This window comes from Asparagus officinalis, chromosome 4 (genome assembly GCF_001876935.1).
Source record: "Asparagus officinalis chromosome 4, Aspof.V1, whole genome shotgun sequence".
Taxonomy (NCBI): Eukaryota; Viridiplantae; Streptophyta; class Magnoliopsida; order Asparagales; family Asparagaceae; genus Asparagus; species Asparagus officinalis.
Window position 1 is genome coordinate 5054373 of NC_033797.1, and position 23488 is coordinate 5077860.

General features: G+C 39.3%; 1 protein-coding gene across 3 annotated transcripts; it reads right to left on the reverse strand.

Annotated features, from left to right (window-relative positions):
• LOC109836429 lies at positions 11460-19344 on the reverse strand. Of its 3 annotated transcripts, none has more exons than XM_020404322.1 (4): positions 19199-19344; positions 18643-18945; positions 12750-12836; positions 11460-12652 (listed from the first exon to the last, which is right to left on the reverse strand). In XM_020404322.1, the coding sequence occupies exons 2-4, from the start codon at positions 18925-18927 to the stop codon at positions 11642-11644; spliced, it is 1383 nt and encodes a 460-aa protein (XP_020259911.1). In that variant the 5' UTR covers positions 18928-18945; positions 19199-19344; the 3' UTR covers positions 11460-11641. The 3 variants fall into 3 exon arrangements, with proteins under 3 accessions (XP_020259911.1, XP_020259912.1, XP_020259913.1); XM_020404323.1 differs by having other exon boundaries at positions 18643-19115; positions 19199-19342; XM_020404324.1 differs by lacking the exon at positions 19199-19344 and adding an exon at positions 16051-16286 and having other exon boundaries at positions 18643-18731.

Below are 23488 nucleotides of genomic sequence, written 5' to 3' on the forward strand. Positions count from 1 at the left end.
GTCTACCTTGCACGCGGCGATCACGAGTCGCTGAGGCTGTACCCGCCGAGTGCGTACAGCGAAGCTCGCTTCTGAACGCGCGACGGCCGCTGCCGAGGCGGAGCGAAAGTTGAACGACACGGCTTAGTATGTGATATTATATCGCTGCTAAACGGGATGCGAGGATGGGGGGGGGGTGGGGGGGCGATTGCTCGAGTTCAGGTGGGAGCCGATGGGTTTGATGAGGGGATCGGCGGCTGAGGCATTCTGACCGTCAGGGCAGTTCGCGACTTTTAACTGCGGGCGAGGTTCTTGCGTGGGGAAGAATGGCGATGGAAATGGATGAGATGGCGGCGCGCCGTTATGCTACACTTTTCGAGTCGAGGTGGAGGAAGGGCACGTGTGAGCCGCAGATACTCCCTCCCTCCTCTTGCAGATGAAGCATGGGCTGAGGGTTAGGCTCAGAAGCAGGATATGGTCATCTTGATACGTATCGTTTTCGAATGTTAGGTGATCAATGGTATCATGTATGTGTAATAAAGATTTGGATATCCTTTCCGCTACCAAAAAAAATAGTAGTAGTGGGTGTTTGCGTCGAAAATTGTTGTATTCATTGCGGTATTCATTACAACTTTAGTCGTTACAATGAAAACAAAAAGATTGTCTTTTTATAAGACTTTTACACAATGAAAATAAAAAGTTACAACTCTCGTCAAAACAAACGCAGAGATCGTTTATCGGTCTTCTGCTTGCGTGGGATCTTTGCCTGTGTCGGGGTTTATCCGTGGACCGCCTTTGATCTGGATCCGGTTGATGAAAAATTCAGCAGAGCTTCGTCTTCACCGAAGAAGTATTTGATTTGAAGCGCTGAGATCGACCAAGCGAAATCAGGGCTCTTCTCGAGATTAAGACCAAGCCTAATCTCAAGGGACGGACGGGAATGGGTGTCGGATCTCTCGAGATTAAGACCAAGTCTGACCTGCGCTTGCGCGGGTCGGCGCGATCCGAGAAGAGCCCTGATTTCGCTTGGTCGATCTCAGCGCTTCAAATCAAATACTTCCTCGGTGAAGACGAAGCTCTGCTGAATTTTTCATCAACCGGATCCAGATCAAAGGCGGTCCACGGATAAACCCCGGCACAGGCAAAGATCCCACGCAAAGCAGCGGGTGATAAACGTCCTCTGCGTTTGTTTTGACGAGAGTTGTAAACTTTTGTTTTCATTGTGTAAAAGTCTTATAAAAAGACAATCTTTTTTTGTTTTCATTGTAACGATTGAAGTTGTAATGAATACCGCAATGAATACAACAATTTTCGACGCAAACAAACTGGCGACCACAGTAGGAGCCAACAGCTTCGCTTCCGGAGCTGTCGTGTCGCAACCTCGGATCTGCATCCCGGTTGAAGAAGTGGTCGAGTATGAGTTCGACCAACTGAAGTTCGAGGAATATCTGTCGTCCTCCTCCTCCAGATCCTCCGCCTCTCGCAAGCGAAGGAAGATCAACGCCCCCGTTGTTGCGCTAGCTGAACCTTACAACGCCCTTCCGGTCTCCAATGAGTCCGGATCTGCAGATCTGAACTCCTCCTCAATCAAGGAGTTGAGTACAGAAGGCGCGCCCACTTTATCGAAGAGAGCTCGTCAAAGACAGCGCCAACGCTGTGCGCGCCAACTCGCTAGAGCCTTGGAGTCAATTGACGGGATCCGTTATGAGGCGGATCTGAAAATTAGGCAACGCCAAGCACCCCAACAGCGGACAGATGTCCTCCCCTCCAAACCAATAGCAAATGAATGGATCCAAATCAAAAGAATCCGTTCAACTCTGGAGGAGCGAATTCAAAAGCGCCGCGCGCTTGCGCGCACGCGAATTCTTGTGCAAAAAGCACAAAAGATGCAGAAGAAGGACATAGCTAAGAAACAACCAAGACTGCATCAAACTTGGAGGCCAAAATCCAAAACGGCGGCCGAAAAGATCGAGAATCGCGGGTCACTTGAATCCGACCCGCCAGCGTGCGGGTCACTCTGATCCGACCCGCAGGAGTGAACGTTGTTCGGTGAGCGTTGAAAACCGACACTGTGAGGTGTAAACGTTATTCGGGTGAGCGTAGAAAACCCGGTCGTGATAGTGGATTTCTCCCCGGGAGTGGGGAGCGGAGACGTTGGACGGAAGGTCCGAACTCCGTGATCATATCTTGTGTTTGAGTGTGCTTTGGCGTTTATTTATACTTGTGTTTATATTTCTTGTCGCCATTGTCATTAGCTCATTATTTATATGATCCACTATCTAGTTCATATTGTTTACCCTTGTGTTAGTTTATATATATCCTTGCATATATATTTCATCATATAGGATATATCTCATTGTTTACATTGCTTATCCTAGCTCGTATATTTTGTTATATTTCATACTTGCTAGGATAACTTGTTAATTAATTTTAATTGGCATTTAATCGGATTAGATTAGCATAAGACCCTAATCACCCCCCCCTCTAGGGTCTAACATTACCCGCCTGGGGGTGTGTATTAAAGTCCAAGAGCCCGTCAAAAGTTCACGCTTACAAATGCGTGACTCTAAACGCGTGACTCTTGAGAACGCCAACAAGGAGTTGCATACTCAGAAGAAAACGCGTAAGATAAACGAACGCATTATACCTGAGGATTCATGCAAATAGTCGATAGGTTACTCCGGTCATCTGACCGATGAGTTGTACTATCGGGCTGGGGGTATGAACGAGTCTCGGAAGAGAAGTACCCGGGAATTAGAGTCTCACTGCCCGTGCGCTAAGATAATCAGGACAGTATTATCAGTATGTAGTTGCCCCAAGACCGCTCCGCAGAGGGTCTTGGTATTTGAGAGGAGCTCCAACGGAATAGCTAAGTCCAAACCAAAGCGTTTCCGTAAGAAGCGATCGGCTGGTCATGATAACGAACTTCCAAAAGTCACAATTAACATGGCTGATAAGGGAAAGTCGATTCGACCTTCTAGTTCTGACCCTCTCGTATCGCATCGTTTGACTCGGCTACGCGTAGGGACTACTAGACGTAGGGACCACCAAAGAATGCAGAGAGGTTTATCATCGGATGATGAAGCATCAGATGCTAACTCGGCAATCGCTTCTGATAATACGGTATCCAGTCCGGGACAATCTCCCGAAGTGTTCATGATCAACACCGAACAGATCGCCAAAATTCTCGAGGATGCTCTAACCAAGCAGAAAGAGGCATTCAAGTTCGAAATGGAAACGGCTATGCGGCGGATGAGGGAAGAACATGACCAACAAATCCGAGCTTTGTCGAATCAAATTGGTGAATCCAGCCGTCGCAACACTGCTAACCAAGCAAATAGCGATTCAGATGTAGATGAACGTCTCAATCCTGATAACCCTCCCGTTGACCAAAACACTGGGGGTGACTCCACTAAAGATAACAACGATGGGGGCGGAGTTATTATCAAGACGTGGAGGTGCTGCCGGATTGAGAAGTCAAAGGAGCACGAATTTCAGCGAGGATTGACAGATCTTGGCGAGTTCTTCAGCATAAAGAATGAGAGTTCGAGAGATCCGCAGCCCGTTTCCTCCGTTCCTTGAGATCAGGCTTTGTCTTGATCTCGAGAAGAGCCCTGATTTCGCTTGGTCGATCTCAGCGCTTCAAATCAAATACTTCCTCGGCGAAGGCGAAGCTCTGCCGAATTTTCCATCAACCGGATCCAGATCTAAGGCGGTCCACGGATAAACCCCGGCACAGGCAAAGAACCCACGCAAGCAGAAGACCGATAAACGATCTCTGCGTTTGTTTTGACGAGAGTTGTAACTTTTTATTTTCATTGTGTAAAAGTCTTATAAAAAGACAATCTTTTTGTTTTCATTGTAACGACTAAAGTTGTAATGAATACCGCAATGAATACAGCAATTTTCGACGGAAACAGTGGGATCACTACAAAATCAAAACTATTAGTTATCTAGTTGGTGGCTATAATTTTTTCTCTCAATATAAATTAGGAATGAGTGCAATCCACGGGAGTGGTAAGTGTTTGGATTTAGATTGTGTCATAATCGCCTACTAAATAATTAATGGTTGAGGTTAAAAATAGTGGTCTCTCCATTACTTTTTTGTAGTGGAGATGATACAAATTCATAATAAAATCAACGGCTATTTATAAGATGGTGGCCTCTCTAAGGATCCAAATTCTTTAAATGCCATATTTAACTTCGAAACCGCTCTACATTGAGCGATCCACCGTTACATGGGCATCCAAATCCCGTTATGTTTCGTAAAATCAACGTACCTCAGACTTGCTTCGGATTAGGGGCATTCGGTCTGGATATGATAGATATCATATCCATATCTGCTTACCCATCTTGAATACAGATACGGATATATCTCGGTAAAAAAAATTTATATCCATATCTGCTAAAATTGGATACGTATACTGATGTAATGCAAATATATTAGTGGATATGCATGCGGATACAAAATGAATATGAGAAAAGTAGATAATATTGAAAAAATATAGTTCATGTGATACAAAAGAGTTCGCTAATATGTTCACTAGACATCTTGGTCATCAAAATTAACCTCAAATCTATAATCTAATAATTAAAACTATCATAACAGTATGACTAATATGTATTCGGACATTTCGGATATGGGTTCGAATATTTCACTACAAAACCATATCCGAAACAATATCCTATCGGTTATAGATTTAAGTAACCATATTCGTACCCTAACGGATACAGTTGCGGATATTTCTTCGGATAGGAACACGGTTTATCACCCCTACTTCAGACTCGTACATAAATGTAGGATTTTACCCCGAAACCCGCGAAAAATGTTTGCCTTTTGGCCTGTTGATTTGTTGAACGAAAAATCTTTCATGCCGTTTGAGTTGGAGCCCGTGTTGATTCACGAGATTGGATAGGTGTTGGGACTCGACCACTCGAGTAATGAAAACTCAGTGATGTATGGTTCATTTTCTCCGGTGACGTCGAGGAAGTTTGAGTTCGTCGAAAGTGATGTGAACAAGTTGAGAAAGGATTCATGGATCTGTTAAAGTAAGAGAGAGAGAGAGAATCTTGGGTAAATTTCCCTTGAATTGAATATTGAGTGTGCACATATATTTATACAAGTAGAGGAGTGTGAGGTTTGTTCTCCCAAGCAATGTGGGACTAAAACCCACTACAATACACTATTATCAACAGCCCCCTTCAAACTCATGTTGGATCAAACAAAGTGAGTTTGCGTACAAGAAACTGGAACCGATGAACAGGTAAGGCCTTTGTGAAGAAATCTGCAAGCTCGTCAGCGGATGAAACATGAGGAAGTAGAATTGTCTTGTCCTTGATAACTTGGTGACGGACAAAATGAGCGTCGATCTCAATATGTTTGGTCCTTTCATGAAATACTGGATTATTAGCAATCTGGATGGCACTCTTATTATCACAGTAGAGAGGAGTAGGAGTCGTAACAGAAATACCGAAATCACTGAGAAGGCGACGAAGATGAATAATCTCTTTAGCTGTTGTGGACATTGCACGATACTCTGCCTCAGTACTGGAAAGAGCAATAACATCTTGTTTCTTACTTCGCCAGGAAATAAGGGAATCACCAAGAAATATACAATAACCTGTGGTAGACTTTCTGGTAGTTGGATCACCAACCCAATCAGCATCAGAATATGCACAAAGCTCTAACTTAGATGTAGCAGGAAACAAAAGTGAGCGAGTGCTAGTACCCCGGAGGTACCGAAGAATCCGTAATACGACAGCATAGTGTACAGAACGTGGGGCACTAACAAATTGACTGACAATACCAACAGCATGAGAGATATCTGGTCGAGAGATGCACAAATAGACCAACTGACCAACAAGATGTCGATATCGGGTAGGATCAGATAGAGGCTCACCGTCAGTAGAGCAAAGTTTGACATTCTGCTGGAGTGGAGTATCGACAGTTGTATTATCAGTTAACTCAGCTTGATTTAGAATATCTGAGAGATACTTCTGTTGAGACAGTAATACACCCCGCGGGCCTTGAGAAATTTCTAGACCAAGGAAATACCGAAGAGATCCAAGATCCTTCATGTGGAACTGTTGTTGCAACTGAGATTTTGCGTATTGTATACCTGTCATATCATCACCTGTAATGATCATATCATCTACATAGATGAGTAATAAAACCCTGCCACGCGATGTAGTGCGAACAAACAGAGAAGCATCTTGATGACTTTCTATAAAGCCCGCTTTGAGCACAACATCGCGAAAACACTCAAACCAAGCGCGGGGTGCCTGTTTGAGACCATAAACAGCACGACGAAGGAGACATACATGTCCCGGAGGAATATTTGACCCTGGAGGCGGTTGCATATATACGGTCTCTGATAAAGAGCCATGAAGAAAAGCATTTTTGACATCCATCTGGTATAAGGGCCAACGATGAGCAGCAGCGACCGCAAGGAGAGTACGCACAGTGGGCATCTGAGCAACAGGAGCAAAGGTCTCCTCATAATCAATACCTTGTTGCTGAGTAAAACCTCTAGCCACTAAACGAGCTTTTCGACGTTCAATGGTGCCATCAGGACGAAACTTGACCTTATAAACCCATTTACTGCCAACAAGAGAGATCCCAGGAGGACAGGGAACAATATCCCAGGTATGAGTTTGCTGAAATGCTTGAAATTCCTCAGCCATAGCTTGTCGCCACTCTGGAATTTGAACTGCCTCTTGGAAGGACTTTGGCTCAACAATAGTATGAATGGCAGCAAGAAAGTTATGAAAGATAGGTGAATAAGAAGTAACAGAAGCATACCGGGCAGGCATGACATGTGGGCGTTTGCCTCGACGAAGAGCAAGAGGAACCTCAGGCGGGGGAGATGCTGGCGCAGGTGCATGAAGATCAACAGTATTTTCTGGAGTGAGAGTTGTGTCCACAGGATATGGATTAGATGGTGTAAGAGAAGACTCAGGTGAGGAAGAGTCAACAGAAGGAGAGGGAGAGATGTCAGGGAGATCTCGAAAGGAAAATTGAGGTGAAGAAGTGGGTGATGCAGTGGACGGGGAAGCATGATCGGTAGAGTGGAGGAAATTAAAGTCATCAGAAGTAGAATAATATGGAGAATCCTCTTCGAACTGAACATGACGAGATATATGAACTCGACGAGTTGCGGGATCATAACAACGATAACCTCGATGTTCTGAACTAATTCCTAAATAAACACAAGAAACTGCTCTGGGAGACAATTTATCACGTTCGTGAGATGGCAGAAAAACAAAACATCGACAACCAAAAACGCGAACTAGATCATAACGGGGAGGATGAGTATAAACACGACTATAAGGAGTAGCACCGGAAAGAGAGCTAGATGGAGTGATATTAATGGCATGAGTCGCGGTGAGAATAGCCTCAGCCCAGAAACGACGAGGAACAGAGTAAGAAATGAGCATTGATCGGGCAGTATCGAGGATATGACGATGTTTGCGTTCAGCAACACCATTTTGCTCATGAGTGTAGGGACATGACTGTTGAAAGATAGTCCCATGAGAGGACATGATAGAGCGCATGGCAGAGGATAGGTACTCTTTGGCACAATCAGAACGAAAAACTTTAATACGAGATTGCCATTGAGTGAAAATCATAGCAGTGAAGGCTTGATAAGCAGTAAGTACGTCAGAGCGATTCTTAAGTAGGTAAACCCATGTAAAACGAGAGAAATCGTCGATAAAACTAACATAATATAAGTAGCCAGATGAAGAAGGCAAAGGAGCTGGCCCCCAAATATCAGAATGTACTAAATCAAATAAGGAAGTGGATACAGATGTACTCATTTTAAATGGTAAAGCAGTGAATTTAGCCAATTTGCAACCAGCACATGACTCAATACTAGAACTAGATGATACAGGACCAAGTACTCCAGACTGAATAAGACTCTCCAGCCTTTTATTACACACATGACCAAGTCGTCTATGCCATAAATTGGCAGGAAGCGAGGTAGAGGGTTTTGACGAACAAAGAGAAGCAACAAGAGAACGTGGACGTATGGACTCTGGAAGGTGAAGATATTCCAGAAAATACAGTTTGTGCCTCCTACGACCCGCCCCAACCGTCTTGCCCGTCTGTGGATCCTGCACAATACAAGTATCAGAAGAAAATGAGACAAACAGGCCCGCCATGCATAAAGAGCTAATAGAAATTAAATTCAAGCACAATTGTGGAGCCACATAGACGGGACCAAGTGTTAGACGACCAGATGGATCATTTTGTGGGGTAATAGAGCCATACTGAGTAATGGACAATGGTTGTCCAGCAGCTGTGTAGATAGGAGGAAGAGAGGATGAAGTAAAGACAGAGGATAAAAGTGAGGCATTACAAGTCATATGAAAGGAACAACCAGAGTCAAAAATCCAGAGATCATTCATACCAGAGACTGAAGGATTAGCTGAAGAACCAGCAAAATGCATACCAGAGAGTTGTGCGGCGGATGTAGAGGTGATATGTTGAAAAGCATCAAGTTGACGGCGAAGACTTTCAATAGCTTGAATAGTAGAGTCTGAAGTAGTAGAAGGTATAGCATTGGCCAACAATCCTGGTGTACGAGAGGGTTGAGACTGAGGGGGTCGCCGACCACGTCCAGTACCTGAGGAACGTAACTCAGGATGAAGCTTGAAGCATGTCTCAATGCGGTGTCCTTCCTTCTTACAATATTTGCAAGAGAGCTTAGATCGAGCCTGTGGAGAGGGAGCCTGTGGAGAAGTATAATTCATAACAGGAGCAGTGACAGGTACAGACAAAACAGTCTCGAGTGAAGAGGTAGGAGTGTCTGTTGACAAATTGAGTCGTGCTGTCTGCTGCCGGGTCTCATAAGCAGTGAGAGCTCCCATAACTGAGGCCAAAGTCGGAAATTGAGGCTGGTGAAGTAGTTGATCAGCCATAGTTGAATATTCAGGAAGGGACTGAAACAATTGATGCACCTCATGCCGTTCGTACCAGGCTAGCCAGTCTTCATATGTGGAATTACGTCCAGGAAGCATGGAGCGTAACTCTGTCCAAAAAGCTTGCATTTGTCCAAAATGGGACTGCAGAGATGAACTACCTTTGCGTTGTAGAGAAATGCGTTGCAGAAGATATGCCTCCCGTGCACCCGAGCACTCAGTGAAACGCTCAGTGAGACGAGTCCACATGGCCTGAGCAGAGGGAAGCGAGCCAATCTCGACAGTGAGACCAGAGCCAACACAGCGAGTGAGATAATCCATAACACGAAATTCCTGCAATTGCCACTCTGAACTCTCCTTGACATAGAGAGCACGAGCAGTCTGAAGATCGACATCACCACTGCCAGAGGCAATAGTACTGGATGAAGCAACAGTGCTGATGGACGGTGGAACTGGTCCCGTACTGGTGAGATGATCAAGCAAACCAGCGCCACGCAAGGCATTGGTGACAATGGTGGACCACCCTGCCCAGTCACTTTGATCATTGAGGGGCAAAGGTGGTTTGGGAATCTTCTCTGAAGGAGCCATAACAGCAATCTTGAGACGTTAAGATGTCGAGATGCTGTTACTAATGTCGTTCGTTTGAGGCCGAGAGACGGCTTGAAACGACGATGCCGTTAATTTGAGACCGAGAGACGGTCTTGAAACGACAATGCCGTTAAAATAGAACCCGAAGGTTAGAATGAAACCCGAAGGTTTAAAATAGAACCCGAAGGTTAGAATGAAACCCGAAGGTTTAAAATAGAACCCGAAGGTTAAACGAGAACGCGAAACGCGTTAAGAGGCCGCAAAACGACAAGGCCAAAATATCTGGCAGATGAACGCCAAATAAAAAATAAAAATAAAAAAAAATAAAACATTAAACGGCTGCAAAGCAATAAGGCCAAGATTTGGCAAAAGAACGCAAAAGCGTTAAAAATTTTATTGAAAGGGAAATAGCCCTAGCTCTGATACCATGTTAAAGTAAGAGAGAGAGAGAGAATCTTGGGTAAATTTCCCTTGAATTGAATATTGAGTGTGCACATATATTTATACAAGTAGAGGAGTGTGAGGTTTGTTCTCCCAAGCAATGTGGGACTAAAACCCACTACAATACACTATTATCAACAGGATCAAATGTTGATTCATCGATCAGGCGAGAATGACTTCATGTTTGTGTTGAAGAATACATCCGGAGAGCCAATTTCAGCTGGGAATTAGCTTCAGAAGAGAGCTACATCTATCGCAGATTATGCTGAGATTGCAGTGTTCACGTCAAAGACGTACAATAAGTTCAGGAAAAAATTTTGGTGATTTCGTGTCGAAGAATGCTAATATATACCGCTGAGGACCGGGGATTGTTATCGTTGTTGAGATTGGGGCGGTTGAGGAAAGAGAGCCGTTGCTGATAAATGTGGGACGTGATGAGCGAGCTAAGTTGGGCACAGTTTAGGAACCGATGTGTAACTGGGGTCTTCTTCAGGCTCAGTCACTGGCTGCAGTTTAATTCTGCCGCTCCTCAGCCATGAGCGAACTAAGAAGATAAAAAGTGATGTACTATGAAGATCCAAACATAGAAAGAGAATTCCTAAGCTTGTTTATAGTTGGTTGGTTTCGGTAAATCAATTTGTTCAGCGCACATCATCCTTCATATGGAATATTGTGATGAGATGAGGTTCTACCCGTATGATTTTATGTATTCAAAATATTTTAGCTCCAGCATAGTATACATACATACATATACATATGTCCTAGTATATACGACTTGTATGGAATAATAATAATGATAATCTAATCTATCGGAAATTGAAATCTCAACAAGAGCAGATTAAAGGGAATCACAAAGGATCTTTACAAATTAAAGACAATAATTTGAGAATTCAGATCTTCTCCAATTAGGCGGTAATTGGAAAATGTCCAATTACCCCAATCCTTACATTCTATTCCAATTTCAAGAGATGATATGATGCCACATAGAATTACCACAACTGCCTTGAAAACTACTATCGTCTTGAAAACCACAATCAGAACAATTTTGAGAATCCAACATGGCATTTCTTGTAAAGCCTTGAGAAGATGAGATCATTCAATATTATTATTATTTTTAAATGTTACTTCTATTCTGATGAAGCTCATAATTCTCATTTACGAGGCTTGAGCTTCTCAATGACAAGAATCAGCTACAATGCACGCTTATTAGCATTTAAAAAGCCCGACGAAGAAAATTTGTCGGTATTGTTGTTGTTGGTGGTGGCGGTGTTCTTGCGAACCTCCTCCAACAATTTCTCCGCATTCTTCAAAAATCTTTCGAACACACTGAAAACTCTTAACAGTATGATCCCAGGAATCTCCAACTTACTCCTCCAACACAATATAATGCATTGCTCGACACAACAGATGGAAAAGTCAACACAAACAAATTGCTTTGAAAATATCGAACATCACTAACAACATAACTAAAACCGCCTTCATAAGGCATGAGATTGATAAAGTACTAGTTACTCCATATGAACACTCAGTTTCAGTGGCATAACTTTAAACCAGAGCAAGATGATGGCATCAAACATGAACAAGTTCAAGGCATATACAACTATAGATGACAAAGAGCCTATATACATAGACCAACCTCTCTAGCTGATAAAAGATTTCACTTGATGGTTAAAAAGGAGTTAGAAGGAGGCCCACTGAAGGACTACGGTGGCTATACATTCGCTATGCTACTCCAACTGCAATCAAGGTCATATAGAAACGATGCTGGATCCTCTTCACGCAAACCGGCTACTTTACCAGGCACAAAAGCAGTATTTTCTACAGGTGCTAATAAGCTCCCTAGTTGATTATCCCTGGAAAGATCATCGTCGTTGGCAGAAATGGCTGGACCTTGTCCTGGTAAATTCCGACTTGTGCCATCCAGCCATCCACCATCAAAATCTATAGAAGATTTTGATGAAAATGTTGTTGGATCAACATTTGTATGCAACCCCATGCCTTGACTCGACATATCTGAAGCTTGTGACGAAGAAGTAGGTGTGTAAGGTTGGGAAACACATTCGGAGACCCCAAGCTCAGCTGCCACGCCTGCAATTATATCTTGCCACTGTCTGATGCTGTCATCGTTCTGAGATCTCTGTGTAGTTAAGGGAGTACATGGAGATCTTGGTGAATTTACAGGCATGCTTTGAGTTCTAGATAACACAATAGGACGAGGTTGCTGAGGTCTCTGAGGCAGAGTCATTGAACCAGAGGCGCCAACCCTTTTAAAGGGAGAGAGAGAAATAGGAGCCAAAGCTGAACCACTACGATTCACTCTCTTTCTTTGAGTCGCTGCTGACCAAGATGATCCCAAAGAGGTCTGTCTATGATGAGAGATATTAGTTGGGTTTTGATGGGGTCTTTGGGCTGGTAAATACGCAGTGGAAGTGATTGCAGCAGAGCAAGGGCGGAGAGTAGGTGGTCTCGAGGGCTGATTTGGCATAATAGGAGATGAGGAAGGAAGATTGTGCGTAATGATTGGTCGAGTGTTTCTAATAGGTGGACGCTTCAGAACAGGAAGCATTTGTGATGGCAGAGTTGCTGTACTTGTTTTCTTGAATTGTTTCCTCTTGAGCCTCCATGTTTCATCCTTGTCGGTAGCATGACAATGATCACTGAATGATATGCCATTGCCCCAATAGTTGCAGGGTGCAGGAGAATCGCAGACAAAACAATGGCACTGCATAATCAAAATGATCAGATTGTAGTAATTAATTATATGATACTATATAGAGTGACGATTTTTCCTTATAAAATGGGCCAAAATATCATCTTACCAAATTACAGTGCTTCTCATGGGAAGTGGTACTGAAGGGGAAATTGGCACAAAGATGACGGGAATGAGGAAAATCCCTGCAAGCTACCTGCCAAGGAAGAAGACATGTCAGATCAATAGTGAAATGATATGACAGAGAAATTAATAATCAATGCTTAATGATGTCAAAGAAATTTCAATACTCAAATAATACAAAAGAGAGAGGTCTACTTAGGGTCTTGTGTAAACCTTTTCTATCTCTTCCTCAACATTTTACTTGAAAGAAATAAATTAATTTGAGTAGTTAGTTCACCATCGCAAACAAAAGTTATCTACAAAGGGTTAATCATATTTCAAATAAATCCATTTCTTGGACATAAATAATTCTACAATTCATGAATCACCTTGCAAAACTGAATCACTTGAAATGTATTGATTGATTCCCAGTGCCAGAACTCTTAAACATTAGGCCTCAATGTATTGCTTCAAAAGTAAACTCAAATACAAAGGCTTGAGGTCACTGAGATTGTAAATGAAAAAACCAATAAACTATGTCACTGGTGAGTATTTAAAAGTCATGTAAAAAATTCTTTACATTGCACCAAGTTTTCACATTTAAACTTGTATTTCTCTCTGTTTCAACAGCAGCATGCAATGAACTCTCGATCACAAAGACACTATCCAAAAGGGATTATTTATTATTTGACGTAATATTTACTACATAAGGTTCAGAGGAAGCCAAGATTGCATGTCAGATTGTTAAAACGGTAAAATGAACAAGTTTGCTAACTATATCTACTGCATGGCATTGCACCGTCAAAGGGAAGGGAAAGTTGCCTCCCTAACCACCAAGATCCTAGTGCTTCAGTAGTGAAACCATTAGTTTCTCACTTTATCTCATTTTATGTGGCTAAATCACTTTCCTCAGTAAAAATGCTGAAAGCTTGGCCAACTTTTTTGCTATGCAAGGTTACGATCATACTCATGCATCATATTTGCTAGCACTCAAGCCCATGCATCACCACACATCTTCGGTTACTCCACTTAGAACTAGCCTCGCTCAACCCAGCAACATGACATAACACATTGTCTTTAGTCCACAAGCAAGACGTTTATTGAAAACAAATAGCTTCTCCCTATTTGCTGTTATATACCTTGTTTAGCCAAATTTGAACAAATGTAAGCCCTTAGCCCACCAAACTGTAAAACTGGCCCCTCTAAATTGTAAAAAAGCAATCAGCATACTTCAATTCTTGCGAAAGAACAAATATATTGTTGAGGAAGATGTGAAAATAGCTTAATTATCCAAGAAAACCAAATTGGATTGAAAATGCAAACCAAATATACAGAAAAGAACATAGAAAAGGCAGCATCTATATCAGTAAAATTTCATCTCTCATTTCAGTTTGACAGTTAATTAAGTATGCCAATAGTATTCCTTGAATTTATATGGATTTAGATAATTGTCATCGCCAGTGGCAATGTTCATGGTTTTAAATATCAGCCAATAATCCGATATTATCGCCAAATTATCAGATTTGGGAGCTTTCCGCTAGGATAAGTAGGATTTTTAATCGGTTATCGTTTTTATGGGTTTATCGACGAGTTACCGGCGATAAAGGCACTTATCGGCCGATAAGGGAGGCTGAAAATATCGGTTTTATCGGCGTGAGTTTTGAGTTGAATTGTTGGGTAATGGGTTGTTACTTAGTGAGTTCTTAAACCCAACCCGACCCGCTTTTGACAATAAAATGAAGTTTCTAACTTTAAGTTCAGCCCTTACATGATTAATCAACACTCCATTAAAGTACCTGATAGGCCGATAAATGTAATTAAAATGTCAAATACTGGTAATGTGACCTAAATCTGAAATACAATAAGTGTATACCATATGAAATACCATTACATTATTACACATTATAACCAAAATTTAACTTCAACATACTACTGAGTGTTAGACATTTAGAATTTAGAAGGTCACGGTAAAAATTTATGGCTTTGTACATGTGGAAGGCATCTCTTTATGGCCAAGAGTGTCTTAGACGCATTCATCTCTCGCCTAAGGGGAGGCAGCTTGAGAACCTATGCCAAACTGCAAGCATGTTTAAATTTAAAACATAATGTGTCAAGTACAAGCATGTTTTAGTTTTGTTTGCAATAAAAGAGTAGCATCACTAAGAGAATTCTAGTGCGCTACTTAGACAGCATGGTTTAGTTAACAGAAAAGTGTTTTTTTAATCATCTTCATCTCTGTAGGCGTGGTGGTTTTTTCAGCCAATCTTTGCTTACAGCCAATCTTTGCACATACAGTTTCATATTTTAAATTGTTGTGCAGATAGTGAGTTAGACAGGTCGATAATGTATCCATTAGGGGAACTTAAACTCTCTGATGTTTAACCTGCTCCGTGTGGGTGTGTGCTCTGTAGTCATGTGTGCCAACTCTTGTGTTTCAACGAGTGTGGTCACCTGTGGGTCAACGTTGGTGTGTGCATAATGGCATGTATGCACGTACATGTTTGTGTGGGGTGGGTCATGCTTGTGTTTCACGAAAGCTGTTAACAAGGTAAATATTCTATAAGTGACTTTGACATGTCAAACAGTCAAAAATGTCAATTATTAGGTTTACAATAAGTGGGACCTCGCTGTTTTACAGCTGCAATTTCTGCAAGGCAGCTAGATGTGTTGAGAAAACACCAACTGAATGTATAGAATATAGTTTGATGGAAGGTACATATTCTAATTCATATTCCTTGACAGCCATTGCTGCATAAAAGGAGAGGGCATTTTCTAATGACTTGTGTCATATAAAGTGTTAGTCCCCCTTCCAAACTATTAAATTTATCTGTTGTAACTTGTAAGTTGCTACATGTTGCATGGGGCCGGATAGGCAAAGCAGGTACAACATGATGAAATGTTGCAAATTTCTAAACATCACACGCAATACATGTGTGTTACACAAATGAGGCAGGAAGCCGTGTTGTGTCTGAAATGTGTCTGACATGCATGTTTGACATGCTTTGGACATGTAAATGGTTTATGATAAAAATATCCACCCTATGTAGGATCTTAATAAAAAAACCATTTGAATATGTTATCTGTCAAACTAAAATGTGGGGATATCCAAACAAAGCAGGATCAAATATAAAATCTACTATAGAAAGATACATGAAACTATAAGGTTCAGCATATTGGGATAAATCAATGTGCAATGACAGGTATCCACTATAAACAATTAAACAAAAGACGGCAGTGGAGAGTAAGTGTTCATGCAATGACAGAGATCAGCCTCTAACCTCTCATCCTAGGAACTTCTACTTAGTTACCTTATAGTTAACATATCCAAACAAGCAGGCGTTCATGCATGATAAAGTTTGGGCCAAAGGTGGAGGTCTCAAAGCTTTGAATGGGCATGTGTTAACATGCCTCCTTAGGTATGCAAAAGAGGGCTCTAGCACTTGCTTGACAGAATCCTGTACTCCCCATGAATGTCTAATAAAATTATCTGCTCTGATGTCTTAATCCCAAGTTCTAGTGTAACCATTGTTGCCATTGTATTTAACTGCAATAAGTAAACCACAAATGACATCGAATTAGAGAATGTTCATCTGGCAGACTGGTTCAAGTAGAGGACCATTGCCATATTCATTGCCAGCAAACCACTTCCAGTTAACTGCCTCCCAGATAGTATAATAAGTTTTAACTCTTTCTTCTCTTTTCTCTTTCTTAATTATTTCTTTGGTTGGTTTTCTGTTTTTCCAGAATAATATAGGAGTTGGACAATAGTATCATAATAGTTTTGTATGGCCATTGCTTGTTTACTTATTGTGTAAAACCTTCTTGGAATTCTTCAAAACATCCACGTCTTATTTAAGTTACGCAATTAATATTATTTCGAAGGAGAAAGAGGAAGACTAGGAGAAGCCATTCAGGTGCTTATGTGACCAGCTCAATTGGCCACTCTTTTTTCCCGCTTTTAAATCAATAATTGTATGACGTCAGTTTTTGTTTAAGATCTATTGAATCCCTACAATATGCCTCGATCTACCAATCTGAGCAGTAAGAGCCTAATAGGTCTAAACAGGTTCTATTTCACAACATAAGTAATTATATTGCCTGTGGATCTTTAAATTAATCTAGGACCTAACATGCATGCTCATTACTGTGGAGATGCCTCGCCTACGAGCATGTTTGGCAACATACTTATTTTCACTTATAAGTATCCTTCTACTTATAAGGTGCCAAGATCATGTTTCGTAAAGGTTTGTTTATTACTTATTCTTAACTTATAGCTATGAAAAAATAAGTTAGCATTCCCCAACTTATGTTTTGGCTACTTATAAGTAGATTTACTTAGTGATGTCAAAAGACTATCTTGCCCATTAACAGATAGGTAAAAATAAATAGCAAGGAACTTGTAAGTTATAAGGAACCATAAAATAAGAAGTAGCCAGACATGCCCTAAGTGCATGTAAGACACAAACTAAAGCTGCACCACAGTATATTTAATCTGACATATAGAGTTCAATTTGGACTTTCAAGGAAATAAAAGATGTACAAAGATCAATTGAAGTGTTTCCAAAATTAAGGAAAAGATTTAGTTCACACATTCAATCTATTCAACAAATTTATACGCTCTGATGCTTTTGGAGATGGAAATAGAACACTGCAATACTGAGAATCAGTTCAAGGGAACAGCATTAGAGCACAGTGGGAATATGCCCTCAAGCTTGTGCAGTATAACTTCTATTGGCAAATAAAACTTGATAATCAGCCGCATTAGTACTACGGAACTTGTAAGCTGAAGATTTTCAAATTTCATATGCTCATCACTTGTCTGCCCAGACCAAAGAAATTGCTCATATACCTTCAGACTGAATCATGCTTCTACATCTACTAACAATTCTTTTAATGATGCACCACACTATTTGATTACCCACTGGACCTCTACCATGTCACATGTGACCAGAAACCAGTGAAGAGCAAGAAATACGGCGCGAAAGAAGAGGGAGCAAGTATTTTCCTTATTTTTAATTTTTTGCCTTTACTTTTTTGCTGGTCAGTCAGTCAGGTTTAACATCTAAATAAAAAGCCAGGTAAGACAGTTTAAGCCATTAAGAAAGTACCTCACTTGCATTTATTAGACCTAGAAAATATTGTGTGATAAATTTTATAGGGATTGAAAAATAAAAAATGTTAATGAATGAATTAAGCAGCATAGAATTATCATTCTGATGATGACGAGTGAATGAAGCATTATAAAAGAGAGCTCCCAAGTTCCAAATCATACGAAGGAACAGGAAAGCACAAAATAGTGGTTGTTGTGCAACACCAATCAAATCTTCAACAGGAACCATACGCAATCAACGCTAAAAGTAACGTACACAAATAATCGCATGTTTGGGAAACATCTCAGACATAGTGAGTGTTTGGTTGGGCCTTCCAAAGTATTTCCTAGATTGAAGGAAAGGAATATGTGCAAGCAACTGAAAACACAGTACTGTACAGAATTGAAGCATGAAATCAAATGAAATCAGCTATGTATTTGCATCTGGAAATAATTCACTTGAGATAAATAGGACCAACATACATGCGCTGCATACGAGGTCCGATTACCAGCAACTTTTACCATAATGTTATAAGTTTTTGCAACTAGTAAGAGTGTAGACGGCCAGAAAGGCAAACCAACATCAATAAGACCCGATAGAAAATCGTGCCATCAAACATTCCTTACTGACTCAATTGCTAGGGCACAGTTTCCTCTAATACCTTAGTTTCTTTTTTTTAATCTACATATTAAGACTGCCTGTAAAGACGAGAAATTTGAAAAGAAAAAGCATGGCTCAAAGCATCAAATAGACTCCACTGATTCAAAGTTACCCATAGCCACAAACATCAAGGTTGTCATAAAAAAACACCTGGCCCTTTTGTCCAACAATGCACAAATCCTCAGATCCATCCCCGTCTCTCTCATCATCACCCGCCGCGGTCAGTTTATCAGGATCCTCCTCCAAAACCACGCAATCATCATCCGAGTCGTCTCGCGGATCGACTTTCTTCGGCCTCACGCGACCATTACTCCTTACAGAACCTAAGTATTGGTCCAAATCGACATAATTAATAGCATCCTCGCACTTGTTAATCAAAAACCCATCCGGCTCATCGTCGGAGCTAATGTCAAGCACTACCGGCCCCGAATCCATAAATACCGACTAACCCAACTGCAAAAAAAAAAAAAAGTTAAATTTTAGAGCTGATGAGACCAAGGAAGTGAAGATTTCACAGAGATTGGAGGCTCGTGTGAAAACCCCCCAAAAGGTGGTGTTCAATGTGAAATTGACGGTTGCAAAGAGTCTACGGGTTTGGGTTTCGATTAATTTCCTCGATTGAACTGAGACAGTGAACAGACAGGATATTATTCAAACAGAGGGTACAAGATTTTGGGGAGAGAAAGCTGGGATTTTTAGGGCAAACCTGGAGGAGAGATTTCGACGCATGCGACTGAAAAAGGGGGAGCAGATGACGAGCGAAAAAAAGATAAGAAGGGAAAAAGGCCTCTCTCTCTCTCTCTCTCTCTCCGCCTCTCAACATGAAAATGGAAATGGAAACCCTAATTTGAAATCCACACCACGTGCCTACTTCAAGACAAGTCAACCGTGCCTTCCACGGACTGTTTGCCCTCTGTTGGGTTATTCACTTTTAAGATATTTTGTTTGTGTTATTATTAAAGAATTAATAAATGGAGAGAAAAATTATTCAAATGAGAATCATAATTCACACGCGTTATATGTCATATAACATATCCACTTTCCTGGTCGGTGTGTACTTGCATAGTATTTATTTAGAGGGGACTTATTTTTTAGTCAAACAGAATTTTTAGCTAAATTTTTTTATTTCTATATTTTTAGTAAAATGTCAAAATGTTAAGCTTATAAATCTCATTTTAAAAAGCTGCTATGACTTAGCTTTTGAAAAACTAGTTTATAAGCTCATTTAAAAAAAACCTAGGCTTGACCAAACAAATTATTATTCTACTCAAACAGATTTTATAATATTTTTATAAAAAAACCAAAAGCCATTAAAAACCAGCATAACTTATAAGTTTCAAAAAATAAACATTTTCAAACAGATGCGATTTGCATGTTTGACACGTTGTGATATTAATTACCAATATGACGCATTGGTCTTTTCGCTCGCACGTGTAAATATCTAACAAATTTAGTTTTGTCTACAATCTCTTGCTTTCACTGGCGACAAGTTTCATTATTGATCATGATATCTCAACTATATTAGCTATGATCTTTTTATGCTCATCAGCTTATGATAAGAACAATGAAGATTTACATGTGTGGCGGGTTAGCAATATATTAATTAACCATATGACACATCAGTCTTCGCTCAAGTGGGTAATATTTCATATAAATAGTTTTTTTATGGCCTCCTTTCTTCGGACTTGTTTAGTTGAAGACTTATTTTATGAAACCTTATAAGTCGATCGTTATTTATTTTTACTTATTTCGTTAGAGGGCAAAATATTCTTTTATAAATGCAAAAAAATAATAAGTTGGAAAATCTTGAGCTTCTATTTTCCCTGCTTATAAAAGAAAAATATAAGTAAAATTTATGAATATGTTTTTGAATCCTTATAAGTAAAAAAAAAACTCTTACATATAATATATGCATATACATATACATATACTTTCTTTAAAGTACGAGCTCGGGAAAAGTTTTTCATAGTCATTTTACCCTTCATTATTGTGGATATTTTATTTAAATTTTAATCTATATTAATTATAATTATATCATATCCGAATCTCATGTGAACTACTTACAGCCTAATAGTTAAAAATATATATGATTAATAAAATATATAAAATAGCTCCATGATATTAATTTCTTAATGTAAAGAATTAACAGGTGTTATATATGAAGAATTACAAAATAATCCAAAAAGTTAAAAAAATACATAAAATACCCTTAAAATTTTAAAATTACACAAAACATTCTGATTTTTTTAAAACTTAAAATAATAAACATGAGATTTGGAAATTAACAGTAGCCTCAGAAGAATTTAAAATTTACCATTAACACTATCAATGTTTTAAAACTGTAGAAATACCCTCAAAAGTTTAAATAATAAGGAAACACATTGAAATTTTAATTCTAAAATTTCAAAACTTGCAAACAACAAAGATAAATTCAAGGGATTACCATCATGCAACTGAAAATTTAAAATTTACAAAAAAATAACCTGAAGTTATAAAAATGACAAAAACCCAGAAATTTTAAAACCTATAACAGGTACTATAAGATCTAAAAATTATCAGCAGGGCGCTAAAATTTTGAATTTTATAAAATACAAACTAGTGATTTAATAATTGCAAAAAATGCCCTTAAAAATTTAGAGTAGCAAGATATATCCTAACATTCAAAAATTTATCATCAACACATGAAACATGAAAATCACAAGCATCCAACTTAATTTTTTTTTTTTGAAAACACTCTCAATTTTTCAAAATTTACAAAATAAGCTCTAAGAAATCCAAAATCACAAAAAAAAACTAACCTTTCAAACTTAGCAAAAAAAAAGTGCTTGTTTGATATTCGTTCATTAAGATACATAAATTTTACTTTCAATTTAAGGTTTACTATCCTTTTTCAGCATCTAAATGCATTCTAATTTTATCAAAAAGATAAAAGTGGATAATGATTGATGTTGGCTCAATACAAAATAAAATAAAAGGAATGAAAGACATTATTTTCTGAATACTTTATAGAATAGTTTATTTTTAAATGTAAATTAGGAATCTTTAGAAGCGAATTTCATGAACTTTTTTAGTACTTTTATATGCTTACGTGGATGCTTTCATCATATAATAGTGTATTAGAGTTAGCGTAAATATTTTTAATTTATGATTTCTTTAAGTCTATCAATGATTAGGAACAAACTTCTTATTCTCTTTTGTGTCGTTTTAACTCGCTTTTAATTAATCATATTATCTTATTAGCTCTAATTATTCATCTAGTTTTTATAATGTTATTTTTCAAGTATTTTTCACTTTTGTAACACAATACTTTCTCAAGTCAAGTTTGATTTCATATCGGTCCAAATAATATGATAATTTAAATTAGTTTCGGATTATAATTGTTTCCTATCAATTGAATTATCAATATGAAAATTTAAGTTGAATGCCTCTCATTTAAATAAACATCAAAGAAAAATAAAATGATCACAATGCTTAAAGTTTAGAGGCATAAGTGAGCAAAAATCATCAAAGTAGAACCGAGAAACAAATTTTAGTAAGGAAACAAACAAAAAATATTTAACCATGATATTCAATCACGCGCATTGCATGTGCATAAAATCTAGTAAGCTAATAAATCACTTGTTAAACTTGCTCTTCACTAGGAACTAGCTTCATTTTTAGCAAGTTAGGTTAAGTTCAGCTTTTTTTAGCAAAGAAATAGAAAAGGTGAATGACTAGGATAGAAGTGCACAACTCGTTTTGTTTCTCTTTTCAACATGTTGGGTTTGGAGTTTTAATAAGTATGATGTTTTTTATAACCACAAATAGATTTGTTGTTTTCTTGGTAGGCATGATTTGTTTCTATTTTGCATTTTGTAACGATTAAGGGGCTATTTGTCTCCTTGAAAATATTTTGTAACTTTGCAATGAAAATATGTGACCTACAATTGCAAGAACAAATTACTGAATTTAAGTCAATAAGTTATTCGGTTAGCATTTTTTTATCATAAATGTGGAGCTGCCATGTGGATTAATGCATCAATTCTAATTCCTTAAAAATATGATGATTTTACTTTAATTTTTACTAAGACTTATCTAAACAGGAAAAAGAATGATATTATTTTATATTATCCTCAACAAATTCATGTTCAACAAAACAAGATTTTTTTGCTTAGATTTATCATTCATCAAATCCACTTCAATATGCATACAAGTGATACGAGTCGCCGGACAAGCACTCTTGATCGCGGAATTATCAAGAGTGGGTTGTGAAGAAGACAAAAGAAAACACACAAGAATTGAGTTAGTCAAAGAAAAATACATTCTCTAGATTTTGAGAAATAATTAGATTACAAATCTTTCTCTCACAATCTCTCTAGATCAAAGAACAATCTCTCTGATCTCATTTCTAAATACAATATGTTTAGAAAACACTAGAAAAGTCATGTTTTAATATGTACCAAATACAAAACCTAAAACGAACAGGAAAGTGGAAGTCAGGCCTAACCCGACTCGCGGTCGACCGCAGAGACACATGCGGTCGACCGGACATAATGATCAGAACTCAGTATCGACTACAGGGTTTGGCGGTCGACCGCAAACCCATCATGGTCGACCGTGGCAAACGACCGAGACAAAAATAGCCTTCAGGGTTTTAGCAGTTGACCGCAGAGTACGTCGCGATCGACCGCGAAAAGTCCATAGACTTTCCATGAGCTGTGCACGTTCGCGGTCGACCGCTGGAAGTCCAAAGTGTTTTCCTGTAGTTTTCATGTACTCTGGACATAATGATCAGAACTCAGTATCGACTACAGGGTTTGGCGGTCGACCGCAAACCCATCATGGTCGACCGTGGCAAACGACCGAGACAAAAATAGCCTTCAGGGTTTTAGCAGTTGACCGCAGAGTACGTCGCGATCGACCGCGAAAAGTCCATAGACTTTCCATGAGCTGTGCACGTTCGCGGTCGACCGCTGGAAGTCCAAAGTGTTTTCCTGTAGTTTTCATGTACTCTTCG

Excerpts from the sequence above, each read along its gene's own strand:
- LOC109836429 (XM_020404322.1), bottom strand. The coding sequence starts at position 18,927 with ATGGATTCGGGGCCGGTAGTGCTTGACATTAGCTCCGACGATGAGCCG. Across the intron at positions 12,837-18,642 it reads TTGTTGGACAAAAGGGCCAG|GTAGCTTGCAGGGATTTTCC; the intron begins GTGTTTTTTTAT and ends CTTCCTTGGCAG. Across the intron at positions 12,653-12,749 it reads ATGAGAAGCACTGTAATTTG|TGCCATTGTTTTGTCTGCGA; the intron begins GTAAGATGATAT and ends TTGATTATGCAG.